Source organism: Microcaecilia unicolor, chromosome 11, assembly GCF_901765095.1.
Source record: "Microcaecilia unicolor chromosome 11, aMicUni1.1, whole genome shotgun sequence".
In the NCBI taxonomy this organism is placed as follows: domain Eukaryota; kingdom Metazoa; phylum Chordata; class Amphibia; order Gymnophiona; family Siphonopidae; genus Microcaecilia; species Microcaecilia unicolor.
In genome coordinates, this window is record NC_044041.1 from 109,574,943 (window position 1) to 109,590,837 (window position 15,895).

At 44.4% G+C, this 15,895-nt stretch overlaps 2 protein-coding genes across 2 annotated transcripts; one reads left to right on the forward strand and one right to left on the reverse strand.

The window, feature by feature from the left end:
- The first annotated feature begins 206 nt into the window (after positions 1 to 206).
- LOC115481156 (histone H1-like) lies at positions 207 to 815 on the forward strand. The gene has a single exon (XM_030220201.1). The coding sequence runs from the start codon at positions 207 to 209 to the stop codon at positions 813 to 815; it is 609 nt and encodes a 202-aa protein (XP_030076061.1).
- A 14,336-nt stretch (positions 816 to 15,151) lies between these two features.
- LOC115481157 (histone H2A type 1-E-like) lies at positions 15,152 to 15,600 on the reverse strand. Its single transcript, XM_030220202.1, has one exon. It carries the CDS (start codon positions 15,596 to 15,598, stop codon positions 15,206 to 15,208), a length of 393 nt encoding a protein of 130 aa, XP_030076062.1. The 5' UTR covers positions 15,599 to 15,600; the 3' UTR covers positions 15,152 to 15,205.
- Between the last annotated feature and the right edge of the window lie 295 nt (positions 15,601 to 15,895).

Sequence of the window (15,895 nt, forward strand, 5' to 3'; positions counted from 1 at the left end):
AAGTCGTTTCGTTATAAAAACATAATTTCGGGTGCAGAAGAAACACAGGGCTAGAAGAGCCGTAGACTAGAAGCAGGCGTTGAGTGGGCAGCCAATCAGAGGGCGGCTAAAACTATAAATAAGAGCAAGAGCGGGCGGCGGTCCTTCCTAGTCAGACTCCTTTTTATTGTTGTTGTTTTTAGGGTTATACGACTGAGAAAGGGAGAATGGCAGAAACGGCTCCAGCGGCTGCGGCGGCTCCAGGCGCGGCCAAGAAAAAGGCCAAGAAGCCGGCGGGAGTGACGAAAGCGCGCAAGTCATCGGGCCCCAGCGTCTCCGAGCTGATCGTGAAGGCCGTGTCAGCTTCAAAGGAGCGCAGCGGCATGTCCCTGGCTGCCCTGAAGAAGGCTCTGGCGGCGTCGGGCTACGACGTGGAGAAGAACAATAGTCGCTTGAAGCTGGCCGTCAAGAGCCTGGTGAGCAAGGGCAGCCTCCTGCAGACCAAGGGCAGCGGAGCTTCGGGCTCCTTCAAACTGAACAAGAAGCAGCCGGAGAGCACGAAGAAGAGCGCTCCCAAAAGCAAGAAACCGGCCGTGAAGAAGCCGAAAAAGGCGGCATCGGCGGGAGTGAAAAAGAGTCCGAAGAGAGCCAAGAAACCGTCAGCAGCCGCTACCAAGAAAGTAGCCAAGAGCCCCAAAAAACCCAAAGCTGTTAAACCCAAGAAAGTAGCTAAAAGCCCGGCTAAAACCAAAGCAGTGAAACCGAAGGTGAAAAAAAGTCCAGCAAAGGCTGTGAAAGCCAAAAAGACCGGAAAGGGGGCGCCTAAGAAAAAGTGAAGCTATGCGCCTTGCTTGATTCTTATAAACCCAAAGGCTCTTTTCAGAGCCACCACCACACAGATCAAAGAAAGAGTAAGAATGACTTGAAAAGCCTGCTTCTGCACAGTTATATATTATATAAGCTGGAGCTTCGGTACACCAAAGGATAGTCGCAGGCGTAGCTGCCAGCAAGTTGGTTAAATTCAGCAGAAGCAGGTACGCTCTGAATAAAAGTTACACTCCTTTGGCCTTTTCTGGGCGCAAAAAAAACCCACATGTCGGCGTTACCACAATTCAGTAGACGAGAAGAGACCAAGGGAGGGAACACAGGTTGTTCAATAAAGTAGTTTGGGGGGGGGGGGGCGAAGAGGAACCCGGAAGAAAGACTGCAAGATGCTGCCTACAATCCCTAAGTAGTAACAAAAGAGCAGACTGACTCGTCAGCTCTTTTTGTGTAGGGATGTGGTGGCTCTTAAAAGAGCCTTTTGGTTGTGTAGCTGGAGCATAATGGCTTTCTAAGCCCTCTCACCACGAATACGACGGGCCAGCTGGATATCTTTGGGCATGATGGTGACTCTCTTGGCGTGGATGGCGCAAAGATTGGTATCCTCGAAGAGCCCCACCAGGTAAGCCTCGCTAGCCTCCTGCAGGGCCATGACAGCCGAGCTCTGGAAGCGCAAGTCGGTCTTGAAGTCTTGCGCGATCTCTCGCACCAGGCGTTGGAAGGGCAGCTTACGAATAAGCAGCTCGGTAGACTTTTGATAGCGACGGATTTCCCGCAGCGCTACAGTACCCGGTCGATAGCGATGAGGCTTCTTCACACCACCTGTGGCTGGGGCGCTTTTACGAGCGGCCTTGGTCGCCAACTGCTTACGAGGAGCTTTTCCTCCAGTAGACTTACGAGCAGTCTGCTTAGTACGGGCCATGCTGGACAGAAGCTCTTCTTAACTATCTTCTGCTTTCAAAAAGATACCACTTATATATAAAACCAGATCGCGCCGTTCTGCTCTTTTATAGGTTGCTCCATGGCTGCTGATAGGCTCCGAGAACCGTTAATGAAGGTATGAAAAGCCCGCCCTGTGGCGGGATTGGTGCTTTGCTTAGAGGTGCTTTGTCTTGGTAGACATGGCTGCCCTCTGTCTTACTTACTTTTGGGGGGTTTGTTTGGGTTTTTTTTTTCGTTTTTGTTTCCTATTCTCCACCCTCCTAGATTAAGTTAACCTTTTGAAATCTTGTAAACGAATGAGCAGGCCGAATCCGAGGTTTGAAATTCCCGCCCTGTGCAGTGATCGGAAAGAAACCCTTCTCAGTTACCGGCGCAAACCTGAATCCCGGGGACCAACAAATGTTCAAATCTTTACCGAAGGGATTTTTCTCATTTTAGGTCGTGGGGGAGGGGAAGGGAAGGGAAGGGGGCAGGTGGTTGCACCTGGACATAAAAAGGAAAAATGAAATCTTGACAACTTATTCTTTACAACAGTGTTAGAAGAGGGAATTGGTTGTTAAAATGTGAAAAAGTTGTGCACAGAAACCGTGTTTTTACCAAGTATACTTGGCATGCACCCTACTTTATTTGCACTCAGCTTTTGGCTTTTGGCATTCAGCTTTTGGCAAAAACTAGTCTTTGGACCAGCAGAAGCCAAGCCTGCCTTGTCTTCCCCTGATACCCCTTTTTTTCCGGGCTCAGCTCAGCTCTAAAACAGATAGGGAAGGCTGTACAAGCAAAATTCACACAAAGGGACTTTCTGCTGGATAGCAAGTCAAGGATGTTAAATGAGACGGTAGGTATGAGTCTATCTAGCCCATTATATGGGCTGAAGCCAGTAGGTGGAGATTGCCACCATTTTCGCTTCCCCAAAACAGTAGCAAAAGATTACTAGAAATAAGGGGCTTCCTATATGTAGATATTTAATTTTTTATTTCATGATATTTATATCACCACAGCTTAAGATATTATTGTAGCTGTTAAGCAGAGAGGTGTGGTAGCCGTGTTAGTCCACTCTTAAAGCTTATCAATAGAAATCAAACAAAATAAAACATGGAAAAGAAAATAAGATGATACCTTTTTTATTGGACATAACTTAATACATTTCTTGATTAGCTTTCGAAGGTTGCCCTTCTTCCTCAGATCGGAAATAAGCAAATGTGGTAGCAGATAGTACATATGAGAGAAACATCAAAGCATTACTTTGACAGTCTGACAGAGTGGGAGGGTGGGGGTACATGGAATCACAACCACAGCTAATGAAAACTGAATCTAAAAACCAGAGTGCTTTTACAGTGGCTGACTTTGCTTCACAATCCAAGTCACAACTGATTTCATAACTTCATGCCAAATTTAGGACTCCTTTTACAAAGCCATGTTAGCGATTCCGGCATGATAAATGCAACGAAGACCATAGGAATGAAGAGGGCTTCGTCACATTTCTGCCCTGGAATCACTACTGTGACTTTGATAATGGAGCCCCTGAAATTCCTGCTATAGTTTTGTATCAAAGCGTTGATTTGGAGCACTCTATTTAACAAATAAATTATTGTGCAAGATTAAACCTGCATTACTTAAAAATAAGTACAACCCCACCACCCCACAAGAATACAAAGAATAGCCCCACCCAGGACTACCTTACAATCTCAGGTGGTATAGTCAGGGCAGGAGCGAGATTCCAGCTCCAGTGGACATTTTGAGTGCAGAGTCAGAATGGGCAGGAGTAAATGGGGAAGACCCCTGCCCCAATAACACCCTTAGACTACCATGGATTGTAAAATAGACCAAAGGGGCTTACAGATAACGGGGGGGATGGGGGGAGACAATTAAAATAACACCTTAATATGAACCCCTTCTCTCATTCACACCCCTGATGAAGCTCCTTCATAGACGGTTATCACTTTCATATACTCTTTGATCTTCTTGTTCACAACCCACTGCCCTTGGAATAGCTGGTAATTCTCTTCTTATCTCCGTCCTGTCCTCATTCATAGGTGTCCCGTATCCTCCAGAGCCCCAACCGCGACCTTTCACGGACACACTACCTCTCCTAGCCCACTGTGCTGTTTCTCTATTCCTCCCCTTTCATGCACTGCTGCAATGTAGTACAATATCCCACCCATTGCACCTTGCCATAAAACAAACATTTTGATTTGTGAAAATTAAAGCGATTTCTGGCTCTACATTTATATAAACTCTCTGGGACAATTTTTAAAAGGTGTAAAACGACACTGTTCCTCATTGGCTCTTCCCTGGGAAAATTCTCATTAAAAAAAAAACTGATCTAACTGAAGAGAACTAACACATACTATTCTGCAATATCCTGGTATTGAACCTATTAAAGATTTGTTGTCTTAATAATTAAAACCCTAGTTTAGGTGCTCAAGTGTTGCCTGGGGTGCATTCATAGAAAATAATGTACAAGTTAACACTTGCTAAAGCAAAACATAAAACAAGGAAAGAAAACAATCTCCACAAGAAAAAAATATGTATCAAATCCTACTGCTCTATGATCTGTCCTGTTGGTGCTGGCACTTTAAAGTCACTGATTGCAAAAACACTCCAGCTTATTATAACAAATATCTTTATTGAAAAAATGCGCTTTTATCCTGAGCGCTTATCATATTTAAAAACAATACTACCCGCTCACTCATTCCCCATTCACTCGTAGTACCTGACTGACATCACTCCAAATTCTCTTGCTAAAATATACAGGTAATGATGTTACACTTAATTATTATATTCTACTAGAATATCAAATTACTACTAATTTCCTCTTAGATTTCTCGCCCCGGCTTTCCACACGGGTACTCTGTATATTTTGACTCAAAAGTTCTCCCCAAGAAGTTGGTGTATAATAGTCTCTGAAACAATTCTCCGTCTAGAAAGGTGTAAAGTCTTTCAGTCCTCCACAGGTACATGATAAAGGAATGGGTTAGTCACTCCTGGATTTGTCGTCAGCTTGTTCCTTATACAAATGTCGGTTCCCCAATGCAGGACCGCATTTCGCTCACTTCATCAGGAGGAACCACCACATCATCTAAACAATACAATCCCATTACCACCCCTCTATATTCAAATTCTTATAATTCACTAAATCACAATATATTTTCCATGATTCCACCTACTTTGTTCAATTCAAATCGGCTGCATGCCAGACTGGGACATCTCAGCTCGGGAGCCAACTACCGCATCACTGAAACTAACTGGGGAGGTAGGAATGCCATGTTTAAATACTTAAGTCATATATCACCCCACCTATTGTTTTTAAAGAAACAGTACCTCAAACCCATTCTACCTCCTGATTAAGCCCTGCAGGAGCCACTGTTCCCCATGTATACATATAATGTTGTTCAATAGATAACAAACGAAGACTGATATTGCCCCCCTTACCGTGACTTAGAGGGATCTGTGTCAATATCACACATCTAAGTTGTTCTATCGTGTGGTTACATTCATCCCAATGAGCAACAAGAGGATTAATCATCTTCTTAAGCCGTAAATTACTAACATGCACTGCTAGTCTGTTCTTTAATTGGCATTTAGTATGTCCTATGTAATAAAGACCACAAGGGCATATAATGCAATATACTACCTGTGAACTAGTACAACTGGTATTTTGCCGTAGTATAAATACCTTGTCACTGTGGGGTATAGGAATAGTCCCAGTGTCCAGGGAATATCGGCAGTACACGCATTTCCCGCAAGGGGAGTGTCTGCCTTCCCCGATAATTCTGCTAGGTCTCTTCAACAATTCACCCACATTCGGTTGGCATCTATATGCCACCTTAGGTCGTTCCCTGAATTCAGGGTGTATTGAGAGCACATGCCAATATTTGTGTATGATCCCACAGATAGTGGACGCCTTCTGTGAAAATGGAATAACACATGCCAGAGCTTTTGGAGGAGGCTTTGGCAGTAGCAGCCACGAACGGTGGGCATAAAGGGCCCTTTTATACGCATTCTTGAGGACCCCCAAAGGGTACCCGCGGGCTCTAAACCTCTCGATCATAATTTTAGCCTGCTTCTTAAATTCCATCGTAGAGGAACACAAGCGTCTTAGTCACAACAATTGACCGACCGGTACTCCCCGCTTTAAGCCATAATGATGAAAACTTTGATAATGTAATAAGGTGTTACGGTCGGTAGGCTTTCAAAAAATAGTGGTAACAAAACCACCAGTAGCTGTTCTACTAATTTTGATATCAAGAAACTCCAATTCATTCTGAGTTATTCTAGAAGTAAATTTAATCTACTAACCTATAAATGTACTCACTCTGCTGCTCCCCAGTATCTCTCCACACTCGTCCTTCCCTACACCCCTTCCCGTGCACTCCGCTCCATGGATAAATCCTTCTTATCTGTTCCCTTCTCCACTACTGCCAACTCCAGACTTCGCACCTTCTGTCTCGCTGCACCCTACGCCTGGAATAAACTTCCTGAGCCCCTACGTCTTGCCCCATCCTTGGCCACCTTTAAATCTAGACTGAAAGCCCACCTCTTTAACATTGCTTTTGACTCGTAACCACTTGTAACCACTCGCCTCCACCTACCCTCCTCTCTTTCTTCCCGTTCACATTAATTGATTTGATTTGCTTACTTTATTTATTTTTTGTCTATTAGATTGTAAGCTCTTTGAGCAGGGACTGTCTTTCTTCTATGTTTGTGCAGCGCTGCGTATGCCTTGTAGCGCTATAGAAATGCTAAATAGTAGTAGTAGTAGTAGAGTCTGCGGTATTCAAATACCCCAAAAAGGCCCGCAATTCTGCGATAGGTCCCCGCCAAAACAATACCACGTCATCAATATATCGCTTCCATGACACAATATACCTGTACCACTGAGACTCATACACATGCCTCCTCTCAAACTGAGTCATATAGAGGCATGCTAATGAGGGCGCTACAGTCGCCTCCATAGCTACCTCTTGGATCTGTTTATAAAATTGATCCTCAAATTCAAAATAATTGTGACATACCACCCACGTCAACAATTGTTTTAACACCTCGATTTTTGATCCCGGCATGTGCATTCTCTCAAATTGGTCACAGGCTATCTGTATGGCTTTATCCTGGGGGATGTTTGTATATAGGGCAACAACATCCAAACCCACCATATAGAAATCTTCATCCAGCTGAGGTTCTAAATGCTCCAACATTTGTATATAATGCATAGAATCCCTCACATAAGATTCCGCTTTTTTGACCATGGGGTTAAGCAAGTTATCAATATATTTAGACAAGGGCTCCAGCACTGTATCCCTGGTGGAAACAATAGGGCGGCCGGGAGGGTCTGTAGTGGACTTATGAATTTTCGGGACAAAATAAATATATGGTATCTTAGGATAAGGGTGACATAAGAATCTTTGTTCTGCCCTTGTGAGGATACCCTCTATAACTGCTTCACCCACATATTTCTCAATGTCAGATTGCAATTGCGTCGTAGGATCTGAATCAAGCCGTGTATAATATTGAACCTGACCTAATTGTCCCATCACCTCCTGAATATATTTTCCCCTATCCATGACCACAACAGACCCTCCTTTATCCGCCCTTTGAACCACTATACGACGATTATTAGCTAACTCCTGAATACCCCGACGCTGCAAACCAGAGATATTACTACATTCTCTTCCCCCAAGAGCTTCCAACTTGGCTATATTGTTCAACACCAATTTCTGATAAGCTTGAATCAAAGGGTCCACTGACCCAGGGGGAACCCACCTGGATTTATATCCCGTACGTGGTAGTACCAGGTTATCCTGTACATCCCCCGTATTACCAAAATGTAAACGCAATCTTAATTCTCTAAAAAAACGATATAGACCACGTCTGGTCTCAAATGCGTCGTATCTATTGGAGGGTACAAATGATAAACCTTTAGCCAAGACCTCCTCCTGTGCTGAGGACAATGTGTCATTCAAAATATTAATGATATTATTTATTTCTTGAATGTTTTTCTCGTCTTGGGCCCCTTGCCTCCTCCCTTGAGATCGCCTGATATACTGGTCCCTTGTTCTGATATCCGTAAAAAAGAGTCAGATAACCATCAGCTTGATCTTGAGTTTTCTGTATGCCCATACTCTCATTTTTACTATGTGTATATAATTTTTCATCATCACCAGATGACTCACTGGAAGACATCTTAAATTGCACTTTTCTACCTCCTAATTTACCCTTACGAGTGCGACGTTTTTTATCCATCCAGCTATACATGTAGCCTTTGGTATAGTCATATTCATCCCTCCGAAATTTTGCTATTTTAATGGCCCTTTGATCATTTGTATATTCTTCTATTTTCAAATTATGCTCCTTTAAATTTTTCTCAAACGATGGTTTATCCTGAATTCCCTTTATAACATTCTGTTTCTGAAACAACTCATCCCTATGTCCCTGTATCTCATCCTGTAACGCATCAATCGTCAACAGCATAAGATCCAGGGAACATTGAGTTATAACGGTATTCCACCGGGCGACATACTGGTCATTACCGAGACATCTTGGTTCTTTAGTAATACGCAGGCCACGCGGGACCCGCTGAGCATGACAATACTCGATCAGAGCCGCCGAATGGAGTTCCGCCCTTACCAATGCCTTGTGAACCCTCAAGACCTCATCCCAGTTACTTTCCTGCTCTTGTATATCCCCTGAAAACAGTCGTACTCCCCCCAGTAGTTCAGTAATGCGGTCCTCTGTTAGACCCGCCTTCGAGTCCCATCCAGCTGCAGCCATTTCCCTAATTACGTGTGATTAACAATACTATTCAATAGGGATACGTTAGGATTGCTGGAGATAATCAATACATTGATTGCAAAAACACTCCAGCTTATTATAACAAATATCTTTATTGAAAAAATGCGCTTTTATCCTGACTGCTTATCATATTTAAAAACAATACTACCCGCTCACTCATTCCCCATTCACTCGTAGTAATTTAAAGTCACACCTAGGACTCATAGATAATTTGCAAATCCTCTCCTCGTCACACAGAAAGACAGATCACGGGAGATGCAGGGTTTACTTTGCTCACCGAGGTTAGTAAAGAATATGGAGGACCAGCAGGTAAAAGCTTTTCAGTCTGGTTGCATCAAGGACAGACACCTTTCTCAATAGCGACCAAGTGTACCTCTGTTGAGGAATTTGTGTCTCACGTACACAACAGAATGCTCTTCTCTCAGTGGCGTAGCTACAGGTGGGCCGGGGCCCACGAAAACGCTACTTTCCATGTTACCAGTACCTGCGCATGCTCAGTTTTCAGCGCATGCCTGCTGCAGATTGCCAAGGTGGAAAGAAGCGCTTTTCCACCAGCTGAGATAATTTTTTGGTGGGGAGGGGGGAAGAACACTTAGTGCCCACCCACTTCTTGCCTAGGCCCACCCAAAATCTGTTGTCTGGCTACGCCCCTACTTTTCCTTATCGGTTTGTTTCCCGAGTGCACTTCTAATGGCATAAGCTGAGCTGTAAGTGTGTATCACATAACTTTTAAGATGTAGTTCAGCATTAGCCAGTACTGGAGCAGTCACCAATGCAGGTCTTTGGAGCTGAAAAGAGCGCTTTGCCTTCTGGTGACCAAGAAATGGTGTTGGACAGCCTCTTTTTAGTCAGGGATTTGGCTATTACATGATTCTGGGGGTCAAACCTCCAATTATGGTCTGCTGTCTCCATAACAGAGAATTTGTCAGTAAACAAGACAAAGATCCATAGCAGATTGGTACTGGACGATCTGACAATTCATCAGCCTAGATGGTTCATTGAAAGCTCTTTGTCTGATGCACATCATTAGTCTACACAAAAGTGGTTACTACTACCTTTTGTGGGAAGAAGAATTACGGGAAATATATCTCATTTATTTTCCTTTTCATGCACTCCTCAGTCTCGGCAAACCCTCAATGAGCTGTATAATTAAATGCTTTGTGATTGTCCAAATCTACACTATGAACAGCAAAGTGCATAAGTTCCTGGTTTAGCGATGAAAAGGAATCAGATGCTTTTCCCATCTCTGCATCTCCGAGCAGCCCACGATCCATATGGGAAGTCACTTGTGAGTTAATACATACAGAACTTGTGAGGTCTCTTAGGGTCCAACTTTCTTCTCCCATTGTTCTCTTATTAGGTCAATGGGAATCCTTCGACCTCATGCCATAAAGCATTTAACCCTTGGAGCTGGGACTGACTTACCTATGTCTTACTGTAACCCCCTCTCCCAGTCCCTATCATTACACACCTTAGGATATCATGAACCCCTCACCCACTCATAGCTTTTCTTCTTCAGCACTACTTAACATAATTCACAGCACACTAATTGGCAGTAAACAGTAGGCCTCAGTTTCATTTATTACCAATTGTATAAATTGGTAACAAGAAAATTTGAACAGTAGCAGCTACACTTAAAATATTATGACACAGACATCCACACACACTGGATTCTCACCTTGCCAGTCTTGAATTTCATAGCTCCACCTTGACAGCAAAAGTCCTGAAGCAGGCATGAGACCCCCATGCCCGGTAACCGGGTCTTGCGACCCACCATAATAAAACAAATCTTGTACCTCGCTTCTTGTTATGACTCATACTTGACGAGTCACAACCCCTATAAACTCGGGTATCCACCCATTGTGACTAGCCCCCCCCCCCCCCCCCAAACACATACACACACAAACACACACACCCTTCCCATCAGCTCAGAAACCAGGCCCAGGACAAAAGGAGGGAGGGTGGGTAAGCCTCCTTCAAGGAGCAGGAAAGCCCTGATCCACAGAGTGGGCTGCTTAGGTATTCTTGCCCCAAAGCCCACCCCTCAAGGACACGTGCCCAATGGGGTCAAGAGGGTCCGGCGAGAACTGGCATTTGACCTAAAATGTCAGGGGCTGGCTGGATCACAGAACCAGAACCCCCTACCCAAACCAAATAACCTCAGCTGTATTTTTCTTGGACACCAGTCTGGGCAACCACAAAAAGATAACTACAAACAAAATAAACAATCTTGGCACGTTAGCAACTGTTTTATTGTTACAAAATTAGCAGCAAAGGAGAAACTAGTTTCTTAGCAAGAATAAGCAGGGGGGGGGGGGGTGGAATTGGATACAAAAGCAAAAGGGAAAACAGCAAGTTTGGCATGTACTAAGCCTCTGGCTCCCCAGAGACCCAGGACTGTCATTGCCCACCCTTGCCTTTCAGATCAGGCACTGGTTTTTCAAGAATGCATCATCTAGGATATGTCATTCCTTTGGCATAATTGCCAAAAGGTACATAAAAAGATTACATTTTCTTAAAAGATACATTTCAGCTCTTTTGTTAATTAAACACATCCTCAGTAAAGGAACCCTTATCTCACTTCAAAGGGTCAAGGTCCAGTTCTCACAGAGTACCCACACTCACAATATGTCTTTTTCTCCTTTGCTTTAAGGCCAAACAGGAATCCTGTCCCCACTTCCCCTTGTCCATCTCCTTGCTGCCTTCAAAAGGTAATTAGTTCTCAACAGATAAAAACCTCATGCATTCAAATAGTCTCCAAATGGCCTCTTTGAACACACCTATGGAAAACAGTGAATTGCAGGACCCATTGCCTTTAATTACCTGGCCCAAAGAGGGATTGAAGGGGGGTGCTTATTTTTGTAATCCACAGAAGAGCAAATGTCTCCACACTTCACTGTCTGTAGATTAGGGTTTTTCTTTACATTAAACGTTACCCACCAACAGTGGGTATGGCTCCTTCAAGGAGCAGGAAAGCCCTGATCCTCAAAGTGGGCTGCTTAAATATTCTTGCCCCAAAGCCCACCCTCAAGGACACGTGCCAATGGGATCAAGAGTGTCCGGTGGCAATTGGCATTTGACTTAAAGAAGCCAGTCCCGTGACACCCTACCCGAGCAAACTCACCTTCTGCACTCATCCAACGTCCATCCAGAATCATTAGAGGAATCCCGAAGTCTAAGGCAAGGAGCCCAGCCCTTGGTTAAATGGGGCCCTTCAGGTTTGCCTTTCGGTCTGTCTAAAATAATAATCATTCTGCTAAAAATGGTAAAACAATATCCACCGCCCTAACAAGGAAGAGGGAGTCCACAGCTGAGAGAAACCAATAAGCCACAAAAAAAGATCCAAGGGCCTCCAAGAACAGGAAAGCATCAAATCTTGATTGAAGAAACCAACACAGGCCGTGTCTCGGAATAATACCTACGTCAGGGGTCAGCATTAGTGCCCCATTTAGAACACTTCTGGTATTTCACCTAAAGTGTATTACTAAGGCCGACCCCTCAAGCAGGCGTTACGCCGAAACATGGCCCGTGTTGGGTCGTTCAAAAGAAATTTGATGCTTGCCTGTTCTTAGAGGCCCTTGGAGCTTTTTTCTGGGTTCAAAATATCCACCGGACATCTAAGTTACGGGCAGGTTGATTTGGTTTACATAAGTACTGCCATACAGGGAAAGACCAGCATCCTGTTTCCAACAGTGGCCAATCCAGGTCACAACTACCTGGTAAGATCCCAAAAAAGTACAAAACATTTTATACTGTTTATCCCAGAAATAGTGAATTTTCCCCAAGTCCATTTAATAATGGTCTATGGACTATACCTTTAGGAAGCTGTCCAAACCTTTTTAAAACTCTGCTAAGCTAACTGCCTTTACTACATTCTCTGGCAACGAATTCCAGAGTTTAATTACACATTGAGTGAAGAAATATTTTCTCTGATTCGTTTTAAATTTACTACATTGTAGCTTCATCGCATGGCCCCTAGTCCTAGTATTTTTGGAAAGCGTAAACAGACGCTTCGCATCTACCCGTTCAACTCCACTCATTATTTTATAGACCTCTATCATATCTCCCCTCAGCCGCCTTTTCTCCAAGCTGAAGATCCCTAGCCGCTTTAGCCTTTCCTCATAGGGAAGTCATCCCATCTCTTCTATCATTTTCATCGCCCTTCACCTTTTCTAATTCCACTATACCTTTTTTGAGATGCGGCGACCAGAATTGAACACAATATTCGAGGTGCGGTCGCACCATGGAGTGATACAAAGGCATTATAACATCCTCATTTTTGTTTTCCATTCCTTTACTAATAGTAACCAACATTCTATTTGCTTTCTTAGCCGCAGCAGCACACTGAGCAGAAGGTTTCAACTTATCATCAACGACGACACCTAGATCCCTTTCTTGGTCCGTGACTCCTAACATGAAACCTTCCATGACGTAGCTATAATTCGTGTTCCTCTTTTCCACATGCATCACTTTGCGCTTGCTCACATTAAACGTCATCTGCCATTTAGACATTCAGTCTGGTAAGGTCCTCTTTAATTTTTCACAATCCTCCCGTGATGTAACAACTTTGAATAACATTGTGTCATCAGCAAATTTAATTACCTCACTAGTGACTCCCATCTCTAGGTCATTTATAAATATGTTAAAAGGGCGGTCCCAGCACAGACCCCTGGGGAACCCCACTAACTATCCTTCTCCATTGGGAATACTGACCATTTAACCCTACTCTCTGCTTTCTATCTTTTAACCAATTTTTAATCTACAGTAGAACACTACCTCCTATCCCATGACTCTCCAATTTCCTCCGGAGTCTTTCATGAGGTACTTTGTCAAACGCCTTCTGAAAATCCAGATACACAATATCAACCGGCTCACCTTTATCCACATGTTTGTTCACCCCTTCAAAGAAATGTAGTAGATTGGTGAGTCAAGATTTCCCTTCACTAAATCCATGTTGACTTTGTCTCATTAATCCATGCTTTTGAAAATGCTCTGTAATTTTGTTCTTAATAATGGTCTTTATCATTTTGCCTGGCACCGACATCAGACTCACCGCTCTATGATTTCCCGGATCTCCTCTGGAACCTTTTTTAAAAAATCGGCGTTATGTTGGCCACCGTCCAATCTTCTGGTACCACGCTCGATTTTAAGGATAAATTACATATTACTAACAATAGCTCCGCAAGCTCCTTTTTCAGTTCCATCAGGACTCTGGGATGAATACCATCCGGTCCAGGAGATTTGCTACTCTTCAGTTTGTAGAATTGCCCCATTACATCCAGGGCCGTGCCAACACGGTAAACGAGGTAAGCATGGCAGGAGGGTGCCATCCTCTGGGTGGCGCCCCGCTGCACCATGCTTACCTCACCCTCATCTCCCCAGATCCTTTTCCTTTTTTTTGTTTAAATTTACCTCTGTCCGGCGGCAGCGTAGCATTAGTGAGGAGGCGGCGCTCCCCCGCCCCGACGTGTCAGTCTTCCCTTCGCTCAGTTCCGCCTTCTTCTGACATCAGAAATGACGTCAGAAGAAGGCGGGACATTGAGCGAAGGGAAGACTGACACGTCGGGGCGGGGGAGCGCCGCCTCCTTCTCACTAACGCTATGCTGCCGCCAGACAGAGGTATATTTAAACAAAAAAAAAAAGAAAAAGGATCTGGGGAGAAGAGGGCGGGTAGTGTAGCGATCGTTTTCGGGGGGCGCCGGAGACCCTAGGCACGGCCCTGATTACATCCTCCAGGTTTACAAAGAATTCATTAAGTTTCTCCAACTGGTCAGCTTCCAATACCATTTCTGGTACCGGTATCCCACCCAAATCTTACTTGAAGGTCCAAGCAAAAAATTCATTTAATCTCTCCCCCATGACTTTGTCTTCCCTGATCACCCCTTTTACTCCTCGGTCATCTAGCGGTCAATTTTGTTACATTTCATTCAGGTTTCTGGGATCAAATTACATGATTTTCCAATACAAGTTTTCTCTCACTATGCCACATCTTTTAATCCCTTGATCAGAGTAATTAGGCAATTCTGCACAGTTTGAAAAGTCATCACATGTACATTCGTTCTCTGAATTCTCACACACACAGATATGATAACTATCGTTCAAGCTGGCAACACCCTCGAATAGCGGCTGTTTAATATATGCAAAGCTAAAAGCGGCAAAGTTTGAAAAGCATGCCCTGTGCAGGGATTGATCAGAAAATCTTTCCGTCGAGACCTTAAAACTGCTGCCGGGAGTTAGGAGAGAGGAGACCTGTCCAAAATCTGCGTCATGTGCTCTGTATTAGGCGCTTTTACTTCAAATTTTCTGTCTTCACTGGTCGTCTCAGAACTCCAGGCATACCTAATTTTTTTTTAACTCTGTGTTCTCAAATCATTGATTTCTTTTCCCCGCCTATTTTGCTAGCTGTCCTTCTCGCACCAACGAATTATGTCATTAAAACGAAAAGCTCACTAGTCAGGTACTCAGGGCTATTACCATGGAGTGCTCTGCGCTATCCATCACCAGCCTCTAAGGGGAAATACCTAGCTTAGAGAAACACGTAGTAAGGATTCCTTATTTTATTTATTTAAAGGTGATACTCATATTGTGCTGAAATCTGGCTCTTTACAAGATAAAGTAGGTGGCTCTGAAAAGAGCCTTTTGGGTTTGATTTCGTCCTCTGTGCGGGACAGCTTTACTTGCTTTTAGCCGCCTTGTGACTCTCGGTTTTCTTAGGCAGAAGCACCGCCTGGATGTTGGGCAGCACGCCGCCCTGCGCGATGGTGACTCTCCCTAGCAGTTTGTTCAGCTCTTCGTCGTTGCGGATGGCCAGCTGCAAGTGCCTGGGGATGATGCGGGTCTTCTTGTTGTCGCGCGCAGCATTACCAGCCAGTTCAAGGATCTCAGCGGTCAGATATTCCAGCACTGCCGCCAAATAAACTGGGGCGCCGGCACCCACACGCTCAGCGTAATTACCTTTCCGCAGCAGTCTGTGCACGCGCCCCACGGGGAACTGCAGCCCTGCTCGGGACGAGCGAGTCTTAGCCTTAGCCCGAGCTTTACCTCCTTGCTTGCCACGTCCAGACATTTTTCGACCAGTTCTTACTTAGCAGAAATAGTTGAAGCTTCGACCGCTCGAACCGCTTTTATACTCTGCGCCACTATTTCTTACACTCCTTCGCGATTGGTTAAGAACCGACCGTCCTGAACCCGCCTCTCTCAGCTGTTATCACAATGGGCAGGCAAATAGGCCAATCCGAGGGCTGCCAGGCGGTCTGATGACGTACCATTGGTCTAGGCCAAATAGCAAGAAGAGAAACTCAGCGCCAGCAATTTGCATGGGGAGCCTATAAATTGCCATCCGAGCAAGCATTTCACTTGAACT